The sequence below is a fragment of the Glandiceps talaboti genome, chromosome 18 (assembly GCF_964340395.1).
Source record: "Glandiceps talaboti chromosome 18, keGlaTala1.1, whole genome shotgun sequence".
NCBI lineage: Eukaryota > Metazoa > Hemichordata > Enteropneusta > Spengelidae > Glandiceps > Glandiceps talaboti.
Window position 1 is genome coordinate 5987564 of NC_135566.1, and position 23442 is coordinate 6011005.

The window sequence follows — 23442 nt, forward strand, 5'->3', positions numbered from 1 at the left end:
TACATACATACATACATACATACATACATACATACATACATGTCTACCTACTTAGCTCCCTCCACCTCCTGCCTCCCTTCCTCTCTTTATACCTTCTTCAATCTCCCTGGCTCCTACTCTTTACCCATCGACCTACCATTCGCCATTGCTTCCAGACCTGCCCCGTCCTTCCTCCCTCCCTCCTTCCCTCCCTCCCTTACCCTCCCACCCTTCCCTCTTCCCTCTCCCATCCTCTCTCTCGGGCCATCACTCTCTACTTGCTTACCTTTCCGTTTGATTTTGATTGAAATGAATAGGAAGCTTAATGATTCATTTTCTCTTTATAACTATAAAACATTATTTCGTCAGCGAATTTGAATTCCATACCCACACAGTCATTATATGTCATTTGTTGCTTTCTTGAGAGGGTGACTGCTGGTGAGGGAGTTTTGTGATTAGATTAGATATGTAGTTTTCTGATGCAACTCGATGACATGAGGCATTAGTCCTGGATCAACAGGTGGTTGCATCAAATACCAATAGAGGGCGTCCTAATGAGTGATGTTGTTCGTTTTGTTTAAGTGTACGGAGGGAGAGCACGTAAGGCAGATATATAACAGCGACAGATACATGGAGAGAGAGAGAGAGAGAGAGAGAGAGAGAGAGAGAGAGAGAGAGAGAGAGAGAGAGAGAGAGAGAGAGAGAGAGAGAGAGAGAGAGAGAGAGAGAGATATGACGTGGGGGAGAGGTAGGAAGGGAATAAATAGGCAACAGAATGAATGTGTTGCAATACAATCATATACGTTCGGAGGGGACTTTTCATTTCACCTGATTGTGATTGTATATTTTACAATCTTACTATTCTCAAGAAGTAAATATGTTTCTCAAATTTGAGACACACAGTTTCAGTTATAATATTATAACATCTTGAATGACATTGTGATATCTCCCCGATTATTTATCGTTTAATTGCCATTTCACAACCCATTTGTACCTCTATAAATTCCACAGACGACATTAATGTTTGAAAGGCAGTGCATGTTGCATGACAAAGCTGTGACATAATCGGACGGTAATGCAAGGAAATCACTTGTCAGGGAGATATCCCATGTTACTTTCAATATTTTAATATTGCAGCTCAAGTAATTTCCTGTTCTTTGACAACGATAATGTCCATTTCTGTCATGCTCCATTGTGTATGTATGTAGTCGGTTTTTATTTCCTCGAATTTGCCTTTGCATTATAGATATCGCCGTAGGCTATGTTGTATCAACATGGAGCATGCGCCCTCACTGAGAAAATTTAGGTATTCTTGTGCATATATCTCAACACTAATATTGTATGATGGTAGTGGTGACACGGTTGTTGTTGTTGTTGGCTTCGTCGTCGTTGTTTTTGTTATTAATTTTTGAATGATAGTGGTAGTGTTTGTGGTGGGGTGTTGTTATTTTTGTTTTTTGGTGGTCACGTGTGTTTGTGTGTCATGTGTGTTTGTGGTGGTGATTGTGGTACGGGGTGGTGGTGGTGGTGGTAGTGATAGTAGTAGCAGTGGTGGTGATGATGATGATGATGATGATGATGATGATGATGATGATGATGATACTGATGATGATGATGATGATGATGATGATGATGATGATGATGATGATGATGATGGCGACGACGACGACGACGACGACGACGACGACGTTGATGTTGACATTCGTCGATGTTGAATTCTGTCATTAGTGCTTAGTACATTAGTAAACAAATCTGTATGATTCATTGGAGTTTATGCTCCTCTACATTATATTGTTTTTGTGAATTGTTGTTTCAGCATGATTAGTGATTTTAGTGGCAGATTATTAATGGGGTGGTATTCATCTATTATGTTAGAAAATAATTATGGTCTAAGGACACTCAGTTAAAAAAGAAAAAAAATATATACAGAGATACGACCGATTTATTAATAGCATATTCTACAAAACCTGGCCATACATGCTTAGATAAAAACCTAAAATGCCACTTTCCATCAAGGGTTGCCTATCATGTCCTCGGTTATTGTCCGGTCAATGTGCTGTAAGCCATTTTAGAAATGTAATGGGGGTCGTAAGGTGAGCAAATATGGGTCAAAACATTGCACACAGTGATTATATTGTCGTTCCCCCGTGTGTGTATTTGTCTTCTATTGTGCATGGTAAATGCTAAGGGTCGTTATGTGTTATAGTTGAGTGAAAGTATCGGGTCACGACCCAGCGCGATACCGAGACGCGAAGCCACCATTTTGTGAGTTCTCCTTGTGGCCGGTTCGGCAGGTACAGTATTAACGTTAACCCTTCAGTTAGATGCAACCGTTAAGGCGTGAGAACAACCAATGAACACCGAACAAGACTTGTGTTGCAGATTGTCAAGTTACCTAGTACTCTGTTGTATTGTGGTTGTCTCCTGTTAAATTCCAGTCTTCATTGTCGATGTCAGTAGATCGTGATCGTAAAATTTGCTTCAGATTCGACGCTCGTCTGTTGTGCGACATTTTCTCGTAGTAAGACTTACTTTAAGATCGACATTGATGACTTGTGTATTCCCTGGTGTTCATTTTTGAAACAACTCTACTGTACATGGAGTATCGTGAACCAACATTGTCTTACAACTTGCATTTTTAACTTGCGGGTTGTAAAGCTAGCCGGTGAATGTTATATTTAGATCTATGCAAATGTACAATTAAATTCTCCTGTGTAATTGATATTGACCTGAAGGTTAACATCTGACTCAGCAATCTAACAAAAACAGTGAATTTCGTCGGATGGTTGAATTTATTCATGAATTAAGATTAGCAGGTTTATCTGAATACAACGTTCTGCGAGACAACACATGCTACCTGTATTACGCAGTCGTGGTATTGTTATCAGACTTGCATTTACCACCACCATTATCATTTATATCCGTACATATTTAGCACCATTATTCGACAAAATGAGCGATTGATATAGAGGTCACTCACCGCTTCACCGCTAATGAAAGTGTGATACGGTATTAATTGTCACCCAACCGTAGATTGAGATTGTACTTGTTCACAGTCAACGTTCTATTTTGCTGATCAACATTAAAAACGCTCAGTTAATTATTCCATTGACAGTTAAGCAATCTCTGGTGCACCGACGAAAAGCCTCAAATATTTTATTTACTGAAGAGACATCGATGGATTTAATGTACATGGTTCCTACATCGGTAAGAATGATACATTTTATATTTATATTTATATTTATATTTTGGTGTCATTTTACATACTGGTTATTTAAAAATGTCAACTAATTTCGTAATGTATTTCTGAGTGTAGTCAGGGAAAAAGTGCTATAGGTAACAGACAAAACATGTTAATACGGTAGCCTGTTTGTGTGATAGCTCACTAACAAGTAAGAAATGTTCGTCCTGGGAGGCTGGTACGATTTAGTTTGGTTCGTCAGAGTATTATAGTATTACTTTATTCGTCATGAAAAATATGAAATTTCCCTTGCAACACACTCAATGCAGGCAACGAATGTGCAGCGGCACCTTTTTAACACCTTGTTAATTTGTTTTCGATTGCTCTGTCACGATTTATTGTGGTCGTAAATTTGCATATTTATTAAACAGCTGTAATGAAATCGACATAATTCCATTTAATTGTAATTTTTTACACAAAATTTGTTAATTATATTATGTTTATTTTTTGCCATTACGTATCAAGTACAATAGGAACTGTTTACAGTTAAAATTTACAGTTTGAACAGAAAATATGAGATTTATACCCTGTCGTTTTACGTCACAACAGTGAACGTCCATGTCATTGCAATTGGTCACAGTTCAGTGGTGCTCGAAATATTTGTCAAACCGTTCAAAAGCATCATTGCTTTCCTCGATTTTTCATAAATTATGCTTGAGTATGTAATTATCATATTTCCAAATATGTTTCGTCATTCAGTCGGAAGATACTCGGGAGTCGTTACCTGACGGTATTGTCAAGCCTAAGAGATCCGGGTAAAAATGTGAAAATATTAATATTTCGAAACATGCAATCTGTTTACATCTGTTTATACCTGTTTGTTGTCCTCATAGGATGATGTATAGGCACTCACTGTGCCTTGACATGTACATTGTATAAAAGCCAATGTTTGCACCGACGTTGAGTCTGCGAGCCACTCATTATTACATTATTTATATTGAAGCCTTGTATCCATGGCAACAAGAGGTAAACACTTAAGCCAACCGTGAGATAGTAGTACTCTGTAAAGTGTTTTTGCTTGGTCCGTGAAAAATGCTCTTCATTATTCTTTTATTTTGCTTTTGCCAACATTATTTACTGGGATCCGTTTATAATTACCATTCGCTACCGTGCGGTCACAACTCATTGCTTTCATCATAGACCTTTTACCGTGTAGGGTCTATGGTTTCATAACATTCTTGGAACAGGGGAATGGAGAGGGGGGGGCGTGGCATTGCCGGGGGTGTATGTTAGGGCATGGAAGGCTAACAGTTAAACTTCTTCAGGCGTGCTACTAAAATTAGTATTGCAAATTACAATCGAAGAGATCAGTCTCGTCAATGTCTCGATTGTAACACTAATGAAATATCTTGAACTGTAAACGGGACACTACCACCTAAAAGTAAAAAAAGGAACTAAGTTATCAGCTAACTATACAATTATACCATAAACATAGCAACCATTCACTGTGAACAGAACTTTGTAATGTATACAGAGAAAGAAAAGAATCGAAATGTTAACAAACAGCTGTGAAAAAGAATACTGAGACACGTACACATGTATTACCTCCGTATTCAAATATCGGAAATGTTCCATACTTCAAGTGATATGATATCATAGGTAACAATGCATAGATATTTTGGTCACACGACATGGCTTTGAAATATCATATATGTATTTAAATGACTTACACCGTATGGCGACAGACATTAGTGTATATATATATATATATATATATATATATAACTCGGTGAGTATCAATCTGCTATAAGACAGTGCGCTATACCGCAGTGGCAGAGCGTAATAGTTTTGGTAGTACTGGAACTCTTTCTTGGGTGTGTGTGTGTGTGTGTGTGTGTGTGTGTGTGTGTGTGTGTGTGTGTGTGTGTGTGTGTGTGTGTGTGTGTGTGTGTGTGTGGTGTAAGGTTAGTCGAACAAGATTGTATGTTTTCACAAAATTAACTGAGTCACTGTTTTCACCATTAAAATATGAACTAAAACAATACCAAAGCAACGATTTAGAAAGTGTACAACTCTCCCAAGTAATTTTAAATCACAATAAACATATACTGCCCGTTTCATATTAGTGTTTACTGGATCTGCTTGATCCAATCACACAGAAATTACCAAGGGGTTTTACATTCTAAAAGTTTAAGGTAACAAGATCGTTATTTCTTGCTACAGTTTTGTCTAACTGCAACTAGATGGCTAGACACGCGGGCGCCAATGTTTTGATATCTGCATTTCATGTCTGTATGGTGCCAACTTAGTTCCTTTCATTGAGACAAAATGTAGCAAGAAACGTTATTCACTCAATCTTACTTGTACAGTTTCTTATTGGTTTCTGCATGGTTGTATCAAACAGAGTCAGTAAACACTAACATGAAACGGGAAGTAGTACACTATCTAATCTCGTCATCAAAAGTAAAGTCAGCAGCCTAGCCAAACAAATAAGTTAGACTGACTTAACAATTTGCACTAGTATGTTGTTGTTACGATTGACGTCCTGTTTTTTTTACATAAAGATATAAATAGTAACTAATTATACAATGTGTGTGTAGGCTGTATAAACATATATTGTGTTGACAGGTTGTGTGGAATTACAAATGAAGTTTTTTCTATAATAACTTTTAATGCAATTCTTACATCCATTCGGAATCTACCAATAACAATACCAATATCAGTACCAATAACTATACCAATGTCATTATCAATACCAAAATCCAGACCAATACCAATACCAGTGTCATAGCAAAATATCAATACTAATACCATACCATACCAATACCAATGTCATAACCAATACCAATATCAAACCAATACCAATACCAATACCAATGTCATAACCAATACCAATATCAAACCAATACCAATACCAATGTCAATACCAATACCATAACCAATATCAATACCAATACCAATACAACAACAAGTTCAGTATGTAACTTTATAATATCCCAAAGTGTGTAATTTGAGTTTAAGACTACACATTAAAATACAAACAAATCCTTCAAATAAATATCACAATGAATCTAACAATACAAAGAGATACATTCACAATAGATATTGAAGATTGAGAAAGACCATTAAAAGGTCGCACCGTGATGAGAATAAAAGACAAAAAAGAGTAAAATTAACCGTCGTGATCTTGAAGGTGAAACAAAAGCATAGATACAATACAACACGTGACATATAGATAGAAATGAACCCTAAAGAGGTCCGGAAGAATGACCTATCTATTTTGTATTCACTCTGTATCATTTGATAATGGTGGGTGTATGCTGTAAGCTGTGTAGTGGGTTTGGTGTATTCTCAGACACTAGTCACAAACACATGACAAAATGGTACACCTACTTTTACAAGAATGAATAGGTCCTGACATTTTCGAATTAGTCAAAGAGACAGGTCATAATTAACTGTGAAAGAACACTTTTGTTAAAAGTTGAAACCACCCTAACTTTCTTGCGGGATGTCACAGGTTTTGACCTTTGACCCCTATCGTTACTTTATCTCGTGTGAACAACTTGACAGGGTAAAACTAACAAAGACGAGACATCAGTATCCAGTCTAGCAGAAACTGTCCTTTTATACTGATTTTTTAGGTTTACCTATCTTGATGAGAACTGATAACAAATGATTTAAATTGTAATATTTTCAAAATTTATTTTGCTTTTGGTGTTTCACCTGTCGACAAGAATCCAATGCATAAAAGTATGTATAGACAATAGAATTTTCAAATAACTTTCATTTTTAGCGAAAATTTCACGTTGTGCAATATTGAGAGTTTTGTAATCACATTCCAATGATGTACATAACATATATTAGTCTATATGTTTGAATAGAAAAACTTGATAACTTTTATTTCTGGATCCGAACGAGGTTGACCTCAAGTTACGTTCTAAACAAGGAGTTCTCTTGACAACGCACAAACCAACAGAACAAAGACATATTTTGAATGACACTTTTTAAATGTTTACAAAAATGATTATGACAAATGATATTAGTGACATGCGCACAGATATCGCAGCCAGAATGCCACAATAAATATGTATTAATTAAATGCCACAGTTTACCATATCATGTGACAGCATTGACACTATTTCAAACACAAAATAATTAAAGTCGAAGTATAGGCAAATAATGACATTCCTAAATTCCCTGATACTTCCACATTTGTATAGAATTTGTAATACCATTTCTACTATGTTTAAGATAGGCACGCAGAATACAGCTGGGTATCAAATACCACACACTCTTAAACGCTGTGATATAAAGATCACCCATTATTTGTTTTAAATTCCTGTTGGTGTAAGCGAGGGAAGAATTCGAAATACCAGGACTGTCGGCATTCGCTCATAGGATTAAGGTCCTGTTTAGTGATGAACTGATTCAGGTTCAGTTACTAAAACAATTAGAACCATCCATTGGTATAGGTTTGTTATTATCATAATCATCATCACCACGACAAAACGACCCTAAAAGGTGAGTTTATTTTTGACACAGCCTAGTATTTTATGGTACTATCGGAGGACATTCACCGTGTGTTGGTTTGTATTGATTTGTTGACCCCAATCATATTTTGTGCGTGAAATACCTTTGTTAGGACACCTGTGACCAGTAAACGAACTGCACTAATATACCGAGTGTTTACCATCAATATAGGTGGCTATGCATTTAATTTAATTGTACAGAGCTACATACATTTTGCGACAGCTCGTCAGGTGTTTGAAACAATGCAATGCAACTTAGAATTTTTAACTTGGTGACATGGGTTCGACGTTTTATGAAGCAAACAGCACCGTGGACATAACAGCGTTATGTTGAAGTCCCTTTTCCCATGCGGGTTATGTTTATGAGTAATGAATTAGTGGGTAGCCGCAAGTTCTACATAAACTTTTGGAGACGATATTTTCTGATCGAAATTCAAACGTGTATTTATATTTTGAATGTTTGATCGACTTTACACGTCGACTTGTTCTCAATTCACTCTTTCGAGGTGTTAATATACTGACTTTTTTCAATTGTAAACCCCTTTACACTTTATCAAACATAACGATGTGTTCATTTTAATATATTCAATACAGGCCAATCATTGCCTAGGGATAAAGCAAAGCGTAGACAATGTGGACTAGAGTGAGTACAATTAACCCTCGATAAAGCGCTATTTGTACGACACTTTCCGAATTCAAATAAACCGAGGCATTGTATTCGAAAAAAATCTCACTAACAGGGAGCGAGAATCCCACAGGTGGTTCACCCGATATGCTTGTTGCTAGGCGACGCACAATCTTTATTTATTTATACCTTAACACTGAAGTCTTCATAAAAAGTCTTGATATCCAAAGATTTGGGGGAAATGAAAGACAAATACAACTTTAGGATGAAACGATTGAGACATAGAATATTTTTGACCCAAGCCGTCACAATTTCAATCGCCAAAGGCAAGCAGAGGTCAAATGTCACTTCAACTGGTGTTCCACCGCTTCTGTGACTGTTTTGTTGCTTTGTGTTGCTCGTGTAGACTCAACGTTCATACTATTATAGCAGAAATTCTGAAAAGATTCAGTCAAATATGAATTGTATATGTACTAATCACAAGGCATCGTTGTGATCCCAGGGTTGTGTGATCTGCTGGCACTGTACACGTGACTACTTTCAATCTCGGTTAGAATTATTCTATCCTTCGTCAGAAATACTAAAACCCAAAACAGTTCAAACTGATTAATATCAAAGTCTTTTTCGTTTTGTTGCCAAGTATGAATTTGACACAAACAATATTAAAAACTCCAACTTTTGACTTTTTGTCTACATCATTCGGAGCTTTGACACAATTAATCAAGTTCTTCAAAACGGAGTGTACACAATTTCAAAACATAACAAAAATGTTGAACTTTGTAGGTAATTTTTTGGACGAATCAATATCATTTATCAGTGAACGACAAGACTATCTCAACTCAGTGTCTGTCTGTCTGTCTGTCTGTCTGTCTGTCTGTCTGTCTGTCTGTCTGTCTGTCTGTCTGACTGACTGACCGACTGTTACTCTGTCTCTGTGTCTCTATCTCTATCTGTCTCTGTCTCTCTGTCTCTCTCTCTACCCACTGTCTGGCTTTTTAAAATATAGAATTAAATTTGTAAACAAAAATGCGGAAGTCAACGTTGGAATAGATGTAAGTAACAGTACCGTATTACAACACACGAAAAGTACACAAATTTGAGTAGAAACTAAACTGATGACGTCACATATCTGAAGATAATATAGCTGATCCGCCACACCCCAAAACATCTGTTCGATCTGTACACTGCCATCATGGTAATATTTGTACACGTCGATTAAACTATCAATAATTTCATTCAAATCCACGGTAGCTGGCTTTGTATTTGAACATATATACTGACTACAGACGATATATTGGATCGGAATCTGTAATTTGGTGAGATATTTTGTTAATGTTAACTTTTACATTAAGATGTATACTTGTAATGGTTAAGGACAGCTAACAAACTTCTATTCGTTGTACTAATTTATTGAATATATATTTGAACGTTTTGAATTTTTTTTATATTACTCTACATAAGCTTATATGCACTGACTATGATACGGTTGACCCAATGTTGCATCAATCAAGGGCAGTTCTTTATCAAGGACATAGTTGGGTCAGTCTATCTGTCTGTCTGTCTGTCTGTCTGTCTGTCTGTCTGTATGTATGTATGTATGTCTGTCTGTCTGTCTGTCTGTCTGTCTGTCTGTCTGTCTGTCTGGCTTGAAATATAGATAGTTAGGTCTATATTTACATGGAACCCATGCAATGTGATAGCAATATATTCCCTCGATTAATGGGAACACGTTGCTAGAAATGAATGATTTTTTTAGAAATTAATAAAATAAAATAAAAGCAAAACGATGTCTTCAAATTATGTATTTGTACTTTTGTCTACCTTCAAAAATGATGTGTATTCCATTAAATCGTTTGTACAATTTCAGAAAATTATAAAATGTAGTCTGACAAATGATCCATGATTTTATTTTTTGAACCAAGCTTTCCGTCTCAACTAAAAGAGACATCTTTGTTATCACGGATATGGTTCAGCCGTTTTTCACTATTTGTATTTTAACATCATCTTACAAATAGGAGGATATTTATTTATAAATATCTGTTCCAATGTACTATCCGTTAGATGCTATTCGTCAATCTTTTGTTCAAGTGGCCTAAGGGGCCTTGTCACTGCGAGTCCCTAGACAAGTACTGTTTAAAATTCTCAATTACCACCTACGAGACTGTCTGGCGTAGGATGAATAACAACTCCGAGTCTCTCTCTTTACATTGCAGGTAATCGAGTAAATTCGACAGTCAATCATCTATCAAATTGACAACCCTTGAACCAACAATGGCGTCTTTTCTTCCCAGTATCAAACGACGTAGTGGTACGTTTGAGGTGAACGACGAACAACCACACTTTTCTGTTGCATACATGGGAAGTGTACCCTCTGATGTAAAAGGCGGGGAAGAATGTACCAAAACACTTGTAGATAACTTATGTACCGCCCTCAAGGGCCAGTCTCTGCCAAAAATGACATTGAACATCACAACAAAAGGGATTACAATGAAAGGACAAAGGAAAGGAACCGATGAATTTATCCCAATCTATGCTATAACTTATGGTGCGGCTGATCCTGTACACAAACGTGTCTTTTCGTTCATCGAAAGTAGACACCAAGGGAATGGACGGAAATTTTTCTGCCACGCCTGTCTATGCAAGGACGCCACCTCGTGCCGAGTCTTAATTTTGTATCTTATGAAAGCTTTCAATATTGCGTACGACGAATATATGAGAACCAACAAGCGCAAAACTATCAAAGACAAAATTGGAAGCGGTCCTGGTAGGCGCACTAGGAGTGATGGGGACGCCGCACCGAGAATGTGCGCAAACACCATCGGTACGCAGACGATGTTGGCCCTTCCGCCAGGTATGGATACGACTACATCCGCGATTGTTCGGGTGTCTGATTGGTTGGAAAGGTGTGTTTACGTCAGCGACTCATCACAGAATGGTTTCCATGGTTACGACGATAGGCGTTTCTCAGAGTTTGAGAGAAGGGAGAGGGAGTATTCGAATCCTGCACAGCTAAACCCAAATTTCGATTTCAACACCGAGTTGAAAGACCCCAACATCCAAACAGCGATCAAAGGGTACGCTTCGTCGCTCTACTCGGATCCCCCGCCTCCGTACAAAGAATTCGAAGATGACCCGGATGATGTCTTTGAGGGGACACGAGACGGGACTAGAGAAGGCGAAAACCAGCAAGCAACAAATAGGTCTTCATAGGATTGTATTAGATGTATTTGATTCGAAGTTTGTGCTATCTTTCCAACTTGTTATATCACGGTGACCTTGAAGTACGTACCCCCTTCTATATAAATGCGGTCCATTTTTGTTGTGGTAAATTAATATATCACCAGTTGTTTGTCCTTATACATGTGGTTTCGTCAAATTCACAAGTTAAATATCGGCCTGCAAGGTTGCCACGTGACTATATGCAAATTAAAACACGTTTAACCTTCAAAAGGGTAAAAATACATATAATCATACTCATAACTTGAATATTTCTCAAAAGTTAAAAATACTGACTCAATTTCTTTGCTACAAGTCGTATATCTCTAAATTGTAAATTTGGAAATAAGATATGTGTACGTCGTATTGATGGAGACAAATATATATGAAGAACGATTTATGACCATTGCACTTTATCCACCCCTCTCACTAACTCTGTCTGTCTGTCTGTCTGTCTGTCTGTCTGTCTGTCTGTCTGTCTGTCTGTCTGTCTGTCTGTCTGTCTCTCTGTTGTCCTAGTTCTTTTCTTGGTCATCTAGTTATATAAACACGATATATACATATTCATAAAGTTACATATGTGCATACATAGATGAAAACTTCAAAAGTTTATAGTTATAATTTGTTTATAGTTCTTTAAATTTTCACAGAAGACTGTAATATGCAGGTTGTGCTGTACCTAATATATATAAATAACACGAAGTATTTTAGATCTCAGTTGAAGCTAGAGAGGATCGAGTGATCAATGTTCCATCAGTACATTAAATTATAGAGGGTATAATCATATATTCATTTACTGTTTTTGATTAAAGAATATAGTACAATGTTAACGGAATGTTTTAAAGGGACATTGACACCAGAATTCAATATTGACTGTGTGTTTTTTCTCTATGTAGCATATTTTCAGTTTTATGTACACAGAACACCAACCGGCCACAACGGGTCAATATTTGATATACATTGTACATGTAATGTATGTATCATTGCAAATGGATCATTAGGGTAATGAACACTAGTTTTGTGCCTTTTATTAACAAGAAATGAACTTTTAACATTTCTGTTATTTCGTCTTTGAGAGGTTTATGTGGATAGTAAATTGATACTGTCTGTAAGCGATGTTTTCGAATCATAACCAGAACACTTTTACAATGTATGCACAATATCTTATGGATGTGGGAACCGAGACTTGTATTTTTTGAATATTTTGGTAACCAAAATATTACGTCATAACGTTATTTTTATATTGCGCCCAGAGTCCTGGAGAGAGAGAGAGAGAGAGAGAGAGAGAGAGAGAGAGAGAGAGAGAGAGAGAGAGAGAGAGAGAGAGAGAGAGAGAGAGAGAGAGAGAGAGAGAGAGAGAGAGAGAGAGAGAGAGAGAGAGAGAGAGAGAGAGAGAGAGAGAGAGAGAGAGAGAGAGAGAGAGAGAGAGAGAGAGAGAGAGAGAGAGCGCGCTAGTCATCGGACATAATTCGAAATGTTTTTGGTAGTAACAATATAAGGATATGTCAATATGAGACAAAAAATAACCACCAAATACATACATTTTTAGACTGTACCCCTTTAATGATTAGAGAGTGACACAACACCAACGCATTGTGAATGTAAACAGAAATCAAACAGTTATCTACATATGTACTCTCGAATTATTGACAGATTTTACAAAATATCTACTAGATTTTTGTAGGAGTGGAATTTGTTAGATTTTTTGCTACACGTTTACGTTGTAAAGTAAAATGCCATTTAGCTTGACGTTGTTAGTCAATTTGGGTATATATATTTGGCATGCTGTACTCTCTAAATTAACGTTGAACCACGGCTTTATTCATACTATAGGTTTCAAGATAGTATAGAGTTCAGGTCACACAAATAGACATTTCGACAGAAAGACATGATTACGAAAACAAAATGTAACCATCGAAGGGGTCATTTTTAATTAAATATCATTTTTAATTAAATCGCTTAAGTCATAAGAACAATCTGTAGATGGAACGCACAGTATTTTGATTAAATTTAAATTTTATAATCAATAAAGCCCGGCGCACACTAGAGCAATTAGACACGTTTGATTCATAAGAACACATTATAAATGAAAACAACGAGTAATTTAATTAAATTGCACTTTTAATTAAGAACAACTTGAGGATATAAACACGCAATTCGACTCTTTACGTTTTTTAAGCATCCCCTTTAGAACATCAGCAAATGGATTAATGTTCCTTTCCTATTTCGTCTATGATCATTATCTTTCTTGATGACGTCACACGTGTGCCAACAGTTTAGATTCTAGTAGAAGACATTGTGTTACATTGCAAAGAGATATGGAATTCTACAAACGTAATTTTTGGGTGGACATAAATTTTACTTTCTTGTTATCTTCTAAGTTATGCTCGAAATGTTAATGTATATTTATAGCATGCAGTTGCTTTCTGTAATGTAATATAATTTTTAAAAAATACGTGTAGCAAAGATGAAAAACTGAACGTGTCTCGTTTTATTTATTTATTTGACATGATATGCCTGCAATTACAAACACTCAAAAATGGATATAATATATGCAATCTTTACAACATAGAAAAAGACGGAGACATAAAAGGAAATATGGAAAATAACTACAAAATTTACAAGTCAATTAATTTGTTACTGAGACTGGAAAAGATAACAATATCTTGCAAGGAGTTGATAAAGTCAAAAGTCCTAGATAGAAACGACATGATATTGGACGCTGGTATATAGCTAGATGTAGATGTACCTGTAAAGTTTATGGACAGTGATGTTTGTTATTAATCTTAGTGTGTGTCATTTATAACTTTTGTCTTACTTTTTGTCAAATACGCATATAAATTCACTTAGTAACACCATACACCATACTCGGTTTCAATTGCTTTAAAAGTAACTTAATATGTACCAATTTAGTTTATTGTCGCTGTCCGCGTCATTGTAATCAAGGTCGATAGCAATTGATGACAATTTAATTACTCACACACCACACCGTCTTCGCGGCTTTTCCCTGTATTTCCAACACTTTGAGATGGTTATGTGTATGTCGTATTCTAGTGAGAGTCATCAATGTCAATCACCCATGTGAATGTGTCTTGATGACGTGAGACACAATTTCCATCCAATGAATATAATGAAGTAATATCGTTCGATTCCTCAATTTGCGCCTATTTCCTTCGTATTTTGTCGTTTGTTTTTAATTTTGTTGTTCTAGGAGTGATCACCTCTTCCAATATCGCTCTGAGAGTGATCACCTTTTCAAGACGTGATCACTATCAGAATGACAAAATAAAATCAAACAATGAAATAGAGATATTTATAAACGAATCAACTCGTGTTCCTACATCTGATTGCATCGCCATGTCAGACTTCGGCTGTGAGGGCGCTCCTAGCTGCCATGTCTCAATATTGGTGAGTAGGTTGATACGACAGTCCACGTCGACTATAATATGCATCTATCGAAAACAAATTACTAATTCTAAAATGTTTTCAATACGAGTACTTCTACTCTCTGACAGTAGACAAGAGAATGGTAAATTTTACAGGAGAGTGCTTGTTGCCACTGAGCCGTACGAGACTTGATGACTTTCTCGAACTTAACGCACAATAAGGAATTAAACCCGCCTGCACTGTATAGGAATTACGTGTTTGCGTGTCGAATATGATAAACATACTGGTGAACGTCGTCATCAAAGCCTTGCTGTGGTCATTGCACTCACTTTTGGCAGATGTTATCGTATTTTTGTTCAGTCAACTACAAATAGCGTATTGCTATTGTTTTGCACTACTGTATCTTGAGTTATTGCCAGCGATTACAATTTATTCATACTCTGACGACATTTTCCTGGAGTCAACTATCATTGGGCATGGTCGTTCGTGGGAATTTGTACGATCCACTTGTTATGTAAAATATGGGGCTTTTATTCAGTTGTTTTATTTCATACGTGGGTTATGTTTTATGACAAACTTCAACAGAGTGGGATGTAGTTGTTGATGTACATAATGAACACACCTCGTCCGTGTCGTTAAAGGCTTAACTGCAACATTAATTTGAAAAGATCGAATCCATAACGATCGATAAAGACACCTTGATCTTTACACGAAAAGAAACAAAAATTAAAATCACGTGCTCGTAAAACAGTCTCTAGACGTCCTTCGTACCGACAGGTGATTAAAACTATTACGTAGATAGTCACCATTTTATTTTATCAGCTCATTGCAGGTAAACGTTTTAACGATCCTCCAGTGCTGTGAACGGTGCCAACGCTCATAAAAATTGCTCTCAGAGGAACCTTTCCTACAAGCTATAACAACTTGAGATTCCAGTACTTAAATTTGAAAATGAAGACAAACAATGCCAAGGTTAGCGTGCGACCGAAGTTTTAAAAAATGAGAATGTCATTGAAAGTAGGGCCTTGAACGGTTGTCATAATTTTCTTTCAATCATGGCTCAAAATCAGCAAACTCTACGTACTACTTTCAATTTTACAATTCTTCCGACTTGCAAAGATGTGGTGTGTTTCCATCTCGAGAGAATTAGGAATCCATACAAACACATTTAAGTAGACACGTGAATTGTTATGTTATTGAAATATCTTGAAGTTCATTGTTGAAATGGTTATATCGAGGTTAATCAATTAATAACAATAAACAATTTTGACCAACCAACCAACCAACCAACCAACCAACCAACCAACCAACCAACCAACCAACCAACCAACCAACCAACCAACCTACCAACAAATCGAAATCAACCTACCAGCCAGCCAGTCAGTAAGTCAGTCTTCAGTTCCTCCCTACCTCAATTTATCCCTCTATATTTTACTTATCCCCCCCCCCTTCCATAATCAATCATAGTCCAATAACCTAAAACAGTGTTCTGCTCTTCGGCCAATGATAGTTAAGATTAGTAACTTTCTTGATTATATCGGTTCTTCATTTTCTTGTAAAGAAAATAAAATGATCGTAAACATCTATTGGTTCGTTGTGCGTGTACCATATGTACCATGTATACTATAGACAGCAATCCACTCTGCATAAAAATTGAAAACAGACCAAAATTTTAATTTCCACGGATGCAACAGTTGAAAGTATTCGAGACAGACTTGAGCCAGTCGACCGAGCCTAGAGGAATAGCACCGAGCTCGAGAACGAGGCATTTCAGTGTGCATTACTCTTATCAAAGCACCGACAAACGACGTATAATACCTCAGCAGGGTTTTTACTGCGTTTTATAACACCGGTCAACCTTTATAACTAGGTTCAACCAAATGTCATATCTTCTGGCGATGTAGATGGCATATGGGATCAATATTATGTAGACCTATTAAATGTAGATAAGATCACATGTTTCCCTGTCTCTGGAGTTCTTATTTCGCTCTGATGAAAAGTCAATGAATGCATACAATGAGATACGCCAGCTGAGATTGGCAAACGCCGACAGTCAGATGAAGAAATAATATGTTCACCGTGTACAGCAAAGAGACGGGGTCATGTAGAAATGTTCAGTGGAGGAGAATGCGACTCACTAATGCCTGAAAGAAGAAGTTGGTGGAGATGCATTAAGTACAGCTGATGAATGTAAGCATAGACCCTACAGTAAGAAGTGAGTTTAAGTAAGTAAGTTACTCGTAAGTAAATTGTTAGTAAGTAAATAAATAGTGAGTGAGTGAGTGAGTGAGTGAGTGAGTGAGTGAGTGAGTGAGTGAGTGAGTGAGTGAGTGAGTGAGTGAGTGAGTGAGTGAGTGAGTGAGTGAGTGAGTGAGTAGGAAGACAATGAGCTAGTTACTGGGTGAGTGTTTCAGTAACGAGGTAGATATATAAAAATATTCATTATAATCATTTATTTATTTATTTATTATAGATTTATTCATTCATTCATTCATCCATCCATTCGTTCATTCATTCATCCACCCACCCACCCATCCATCCATCCATTCATCCATTCATTCATTCATTCATTCATTCAGTCAGTCAGTCAATCAGTCAGTCAGTCAGTCAGTCAGTCAGTCAGTCAGTCAGTCAGCCATTCATTCGAACAAGAGTAAGGTATAGTAAAGCAAAGAATACGAACCAAAGACTTGGGAAGATAAGTCGTTTGAGATATATTTTTCACCTTGGCACAGTGGCCCACACAGCCATTGCGGTAAACACCTGATAGTTCTTTAAAGTTACTTGACACATCTCAATAGAACAGGGAAGACTACCGAGGTAGGAATCTTGTGACAACCTGCTGATAGTAGCCTATAAATGGAGGAGGGGCGGTCAGGCGTTCATATGGTGACACTTTTGACAGTGTTCTATTGATTTAAGGGTCATGTACCCTCTTCACTCCAGGACATATGAATCATATCCCGCTCTATGGTGCGATAAATACTTTCTCATGAGTATTGTCATTGTAGTTAGGGCAACGTACTCGCGGTCTTATAATGCTTGACTGAGTTGTGACATAACCTCCGACCTATGTAATAGACACCAGAAGAACAAATCTGAAAGTCTAATTTGAAGACTTTAGAGTTAACACGGATAATACATGTAAATACAATAACAAAAATAGGGCTTAGCAAAAAAAACAACAACAATAATAACAATCATTTCGGAACGACATTCCCCAGTACATAAGTACAGTAACTGTCACAAGCACTGAATCGGGACGAATCTTTGAATGCACAACGTTCATGTTGATTGTCACCATGAAAGCAAAATCTTCGAGTTGTTGTAAGTAGACTTGGGTACTGGCATTTCATGAAGATAAATTGCTGAGATCGATAGTTCGTTTAATTCTCAATGACTCAGTCAGTCGTCAAACTCAACTACGCCCATTAAACGAGTTTTAGAACGACCCACTTCAATTAGGAAATCGAAAAAAAAAGTGTTCACACCCCAAATCAAAATTCACACGGACACAATTTCACACGGACTCCTGTTTTAAAATTACTTCTCCTTTTTTTCGAATGTGTTTCATCGTAGCCTGAACTCCGAGAGTGCACATTTGAATAGGCTAGAGACACCGTCCAACTTGTTAAATGAAATGAACAAAAAAACTGGGTCCTTTGAGGTCGTTCTCATTATCACATGAATAAGCTTTTATTGGTTCTATTGAAAGTTAGCAGTGGGAGCAACAACCGAACTATGTACCGTCAGTCTTTCAATAATAGAAAGTAACCAACAATGGCATTGCGGTGACGTATAGACTATAGCACACGACTGCGCATGTCCTTTGCTGGAGTTTTACACGTTGAATACTGAATGGATATTCGAATTCCTACCTTCGCCAGGTCACGCTCTTAACGGGAAGGGAACCATACAAAACGCTGGGATAACGATGGCGTTTTGGAGACGACGAAGCCAGGCTTTTGAGCCGAATCCCCCGGAAACTAAATATATGGTTCAATACTTAGGGAAGATGCCAGCTAATGGGAAGATGGGACTCGAATGTACCATGAAACCGGTGGAACTTATGTACAGAACATTTAAATTTAACAAAGGTAAAAATTATCAACGGCTCATGATCGAAGTGACAAACAAAGGTGTTTCGATGAATGAAACGGGGCCAACAGGACACGAAATTTTAAAGGATCGTTTTATACCAATCTATAAACTTTCTTTCGGAGCTGCCGACCCTGTACACACTCGTGTTTTTTCGTTCGTCAGGAAAAATGACGACACAGAAAGCGAGAATCCGTGGGAATGTCATGCATTTCTGTGTGAAACAACGTCCGTAGCAAAGGCGCTTACCCTGTATCTAGTGAAAGCGTTCCAAAAAGCTGCCGATGCTTGGGAAGCCAAACATGGCGGCAAAAGTGGACATTCGAAGCCAAGAACTATGCACATAACACACGAAAAGGGGAAATTAGAGCACCAGACGGCCGAAAAGAAATATCAACCGCCGGTATCTACTGTCAAGATAACGTTCAATATTGACAATGTCGACGAATTCGATCGAGTGGGAGACAGCCCAAACAAAAATGGCGGACAAAAGGACACTGTTGAAAACAATCGTGCATTTGCTGCTGCTTTGGCATCGCGGGACACACCTGAAGACGGAGAAGGATCAGACCAAGAAGAAAAGGGTAACGAGTCTACTGATAAAAAAACGGAGAGCACCACCGCGAACGAGGAAAATGTAAAAGAGGGTGAGGTGGTGGCGGCCTTCAACCCTCAGGTGTTACTACACCCAGCACCATTGTCACCTGCCGCTGCCAGTAGTAGCCCGTCGGCAAATAAACTCAGAAAACAAAGGAGTCTGGAAAAGGAAAAAAGTAAAAGTAAGCTAAGTCAGGATAATAACCCAGTGGAGACAGACACAAACGAACCTACAGACGATGATAGTGTTACTATGAGAGACCATAATGGCGAAAGTGAATTTTCCAGGGCGAAAAAGAAATCGGTTCGCTTCTCAGGATCTGATTCTACGATACCAGAAGTACAATGGGCGGATGGGGATATGGGGGACGATGACGTCATCGAAGATAATACAGGAAACACAAAAAAATCCAAGTCGTCATCAAAGGGATTTCTTAACGGAATTGCTAACTTGAAATTCGGAAAGAGTAAAAAGTAGAAACAAGTCCTAATCTGCTATTGTAGTGTTACAGGCAACTGTGAATAGAAGCAGACAATGCACTGGGCGTGGCCGGCTTGGTGCAAAGTAACTCAGTTCCAGTCATGACCCCAATACAGACTGGCTACACCTACACATTTATATACACGTATTAAGGTCTGGCATTCACGTTGGGAATGTATCATTGGATTAATTTTGTTTCCAGATAATATCTTATTGCAGTTCTGCGCACTTGACTGGAAAATACCAACAATACTTTGTGCCACCTTTAGGATATCAATTACAGCTAGCAATGGATATGAACCTTCAACTCGTGAGATAGTAATATGACTAAGGTCATCCAAGTTCAACAAAAAATAATAATGTTTAGCTTTTTGCTTTTATTTTGGCCAGCCTTAGTGACAACTCAAGAATGAATGTACCTAGTCGAACATATAGCCACGAATATTAGAGTACTGGGTCGGATTTGTTTTAAAAAGTAAAAACATTTAAAGTGCGAGGGACGCTTGTATATTTCAAAGGTATGTTTTTATTATTATTGATATGTACATTACTATTTACTCCTTGCATCTGAAATGGACTAAGTATGTGAAACGATTTCTTTCCCCATCAAGGTCAATGCCATTTCAAGAGTACTCTGTTTGAATTATCGCAGTTAAGTTTAACGAATGAGGCCACCATTTTCACCATGACAACGGTGTTCAAAATTGTAGCCTGCTTTTAAATATATTTGGAAATTGACATTTCATATATTTCATAATGTAATTTATACAGTTGTACATTTCATCGGGATTCATATGGTATTATTTTAGTTTCATAGACTCTGGTAGTCTGATGTCAATGTAAACTATTAATATGAGTACAAGGTCAGAGGTCACACAACGTGCCGACACGTTATCTTCCTAACAACCAGCACTTATTGTTTTCATGTCCTGAACTGTTCGTTTCACCGCGGTTCACCGCACCATGAAATTTACACTACGAAATAGACACCGTGTGTATTGCTAAAAGAAATCGTGTTTATGCATAAAAAGATCGCTTTAGTCTTTATATGACCCCTGACCCTATTCAGCTTATGGGTTAGGAATGTAAGTTTCCTAATACAGGCACGCTTTGCAATTTCCCCAATACGCTGAATTGTCGTATCTTGCATGATTTTAATTGTAAAAGTCACCTCTTTCCAGTTCTACGAGAACTCACGAAAACTTTTTAAAAAGTTGTTTGGAAAGTACTGTTGTCTTTCTGTTTGGAATCTTGAAAAAATTCCCGCCGTTTTAAAAAATGCGACAGCAATTGTCACTAATATAAGAGTACCTACCTGTAGACTATCGATGAGAATATTGAGCCGTATTGAGAGAGTTATGCCTCTGTTGCCATTGGCTGTGTTTGTTGTCTTCAGTGACAAATTCATCGATTAATTTTCAATTATTTTGTTTACTACTTCAAATATAGTTTGCCTAAACATCTAGGTATTTTGAGCAGAATTAAGTACGAAATTATGTTTTAAGCATACTCCGGAGTGGATTACGTGTATTTATTGCTTGGTAACACATCTTTGAGTTAATTATATTTCAGCTCTAGGTGCCATAAACACACACATTTTCTGGTGGTCAAAATCCAACCAAAAAACGTCACGGACAGTTCATTCTTCGAATCTCTCTATTTAGTTGGACCAAAAAAGTCATACATGCTATCACCATGGTGAAAATGGATACGGAGTACTAACATATTCCAGTTCTGGTTGAATCTGTTCAAATTAAATGTGTATGCATGCTTAGAAAGTATGACTACCGAGGAAGAACCAGCAAAGTGATATTCGTGAAAAATATTTTGGTCGTTCAGAAGTCGACTACTGGGCAACACGTATATCCCAATTTACCTTGTACAGTATACGTAGACAACTTCTGTAAGTCAGACTCGTGCCTCTTCAGAACTCTTCCACTGAACAACACGTATAACCGTAACGCAAACGTTAACAAGTAGGACAACGTCACCCTAAAGAACAGTAGAACTACTAAGACATTGTGCCAAAATGTACAGCTTCTGAAGTATAATGTATTAGTACCTTACACATAGTAGAGGCGTGCCTAGTTCTGATATCTGAGTTTTCGGCAAATTAGTACGCTGCAGAGTATGCTGCAATGTCACGGTCAACGTACTTCATCTGACTTTTGTCACATAATGCAACACCCCACCCCCCTCACCTATATCGGTGCGGCATTTGGTGTCCCGTTGTTCAAAGAGTTACCAGAACCATTTTACGATAGCAAACATACTCATTTACGGCACTAAGCATGTAAAATCATTTTACGACAAATTTAAGCACGTTTATTCAATTTACGACAGTGACTATGTCGAATCATTTACGAACTTTAGCATCGTTTTACGACATCTATATGACTCTAAGCATGTTAATTCATTTTACGGCAGTATGTCGAATATAATTGGAACTTGTACTTCAATTAAACTCGCGTATAAGAAATCAATTGACGAACAGTTTGGCGAATTTAAATATCATGGCGTAAAATTTGTAGTTTGTAATTGCTAAATTTGATTATAGTAGGTCCATGAAAAATACATTTGCATGCGTAATTGAGAGATATCAAAAGAAAACACATAAAAGTATATACATGACATAACTTGAACCTAAACACCATTAGTTTCCGCGTCATATCTGTTTCTGCAAGTACACGGTTTCAAAATTTCTACCAATTTGTCAGGTCAGTCATACTTCTACGTTACAATTTTTTTTCAGCCATCAGCTCTTCAGAACAGTGAAGTCGAAAAGTAATCACAAAATCAGCATATCTCATCTCACAGTGTGAGCGCAAGCCGAGCACCATTTGTGAACACTTATTTACAAAGTTGTTTTTCTTTAATATGTAGACAGCTGAACATGGGTCAAAGGTCAACCTTCCATGACGCAGAAAAACAAGATTATTCTACTTTATGTTATTCATCCCCCAGTCAATCTTCCAATTTTTACATTAGTTTTCAAATCAACTTAAGCAGTTTTATGTTTCTAAAAATAGAATGCATTTAAGTTACATGTATTGGGGCAGTAGTAAATTGAATCAAAAAGTCTGGATTCCATAGACTTCTTAATCAAATTGAATGGGTTTTTACACCAATGCGTGACTCGACTAGAATGAACTGAATCTAAATCAGAAACACGAATTATAGAATCATACTCAAATGTTACTTTATTAGTAAGTTACTGTTATAATTTAGATTCCTACCAGGGGTTTCTGAAGTTAAAATGTCAGATTTTAAGGGATTTCGTGGTCATTGAGGTACATATAAAAATTGTAAAAAAAATCCAAATTTATCACAATATAAATGTATGCGTAAC

General features: G+C 37.2%; 2 protein-coding genes across 3 annotated transcripts; both read left to right on the top strand.

The window, feature by feature from the left end:
• The first annotated feature begins 2354 nt into the window (after positions 1–2354).
• LOC144449395 (uncharacterized) lies at positions 2355–12693 on the top strand. 2 transcript variants are annotated; one of them, XM_078139921.1, is made up of 2 exons: positions 2355–3186; positions 10528–12693. In XM_078139921.1, exon 2 carries the CDS (start codon positions 10586–10588, stop codon positions 11522–11524), a length of 939 nt encoding a protein of 312 aa, XP_077996047.1. In that variant the 5' UTR covers positions 2355–3186; positions 10528–10585; the 3' UTR covers positions 11525–12693. The 2 variants fall into 2 exon arrangements, with proteins under 2 accessions (XP_077996047.1, XP_077996049.1); XM_078139923.1 differs by lacking the exon at positions 2355–3186 and adding an exon at positions 9601–9630.
• A 6093-nt stretch (positions 12694–18786) lies between these two features.
• LOC144449089 (uncharacterized) lies at positions 18787–23442 on the top strand. The gene has a single exon (XM_078139511.1). The coding sequence runs from the start codon at positions 18852–18854 to the stop codon at positions 20088–20090; it is 1239 nt and encodes a 412-aa protein (XP_077995637.1). The 5' UTR covers positions 18787–18851; the 3' UTR covers positions 20091–23442.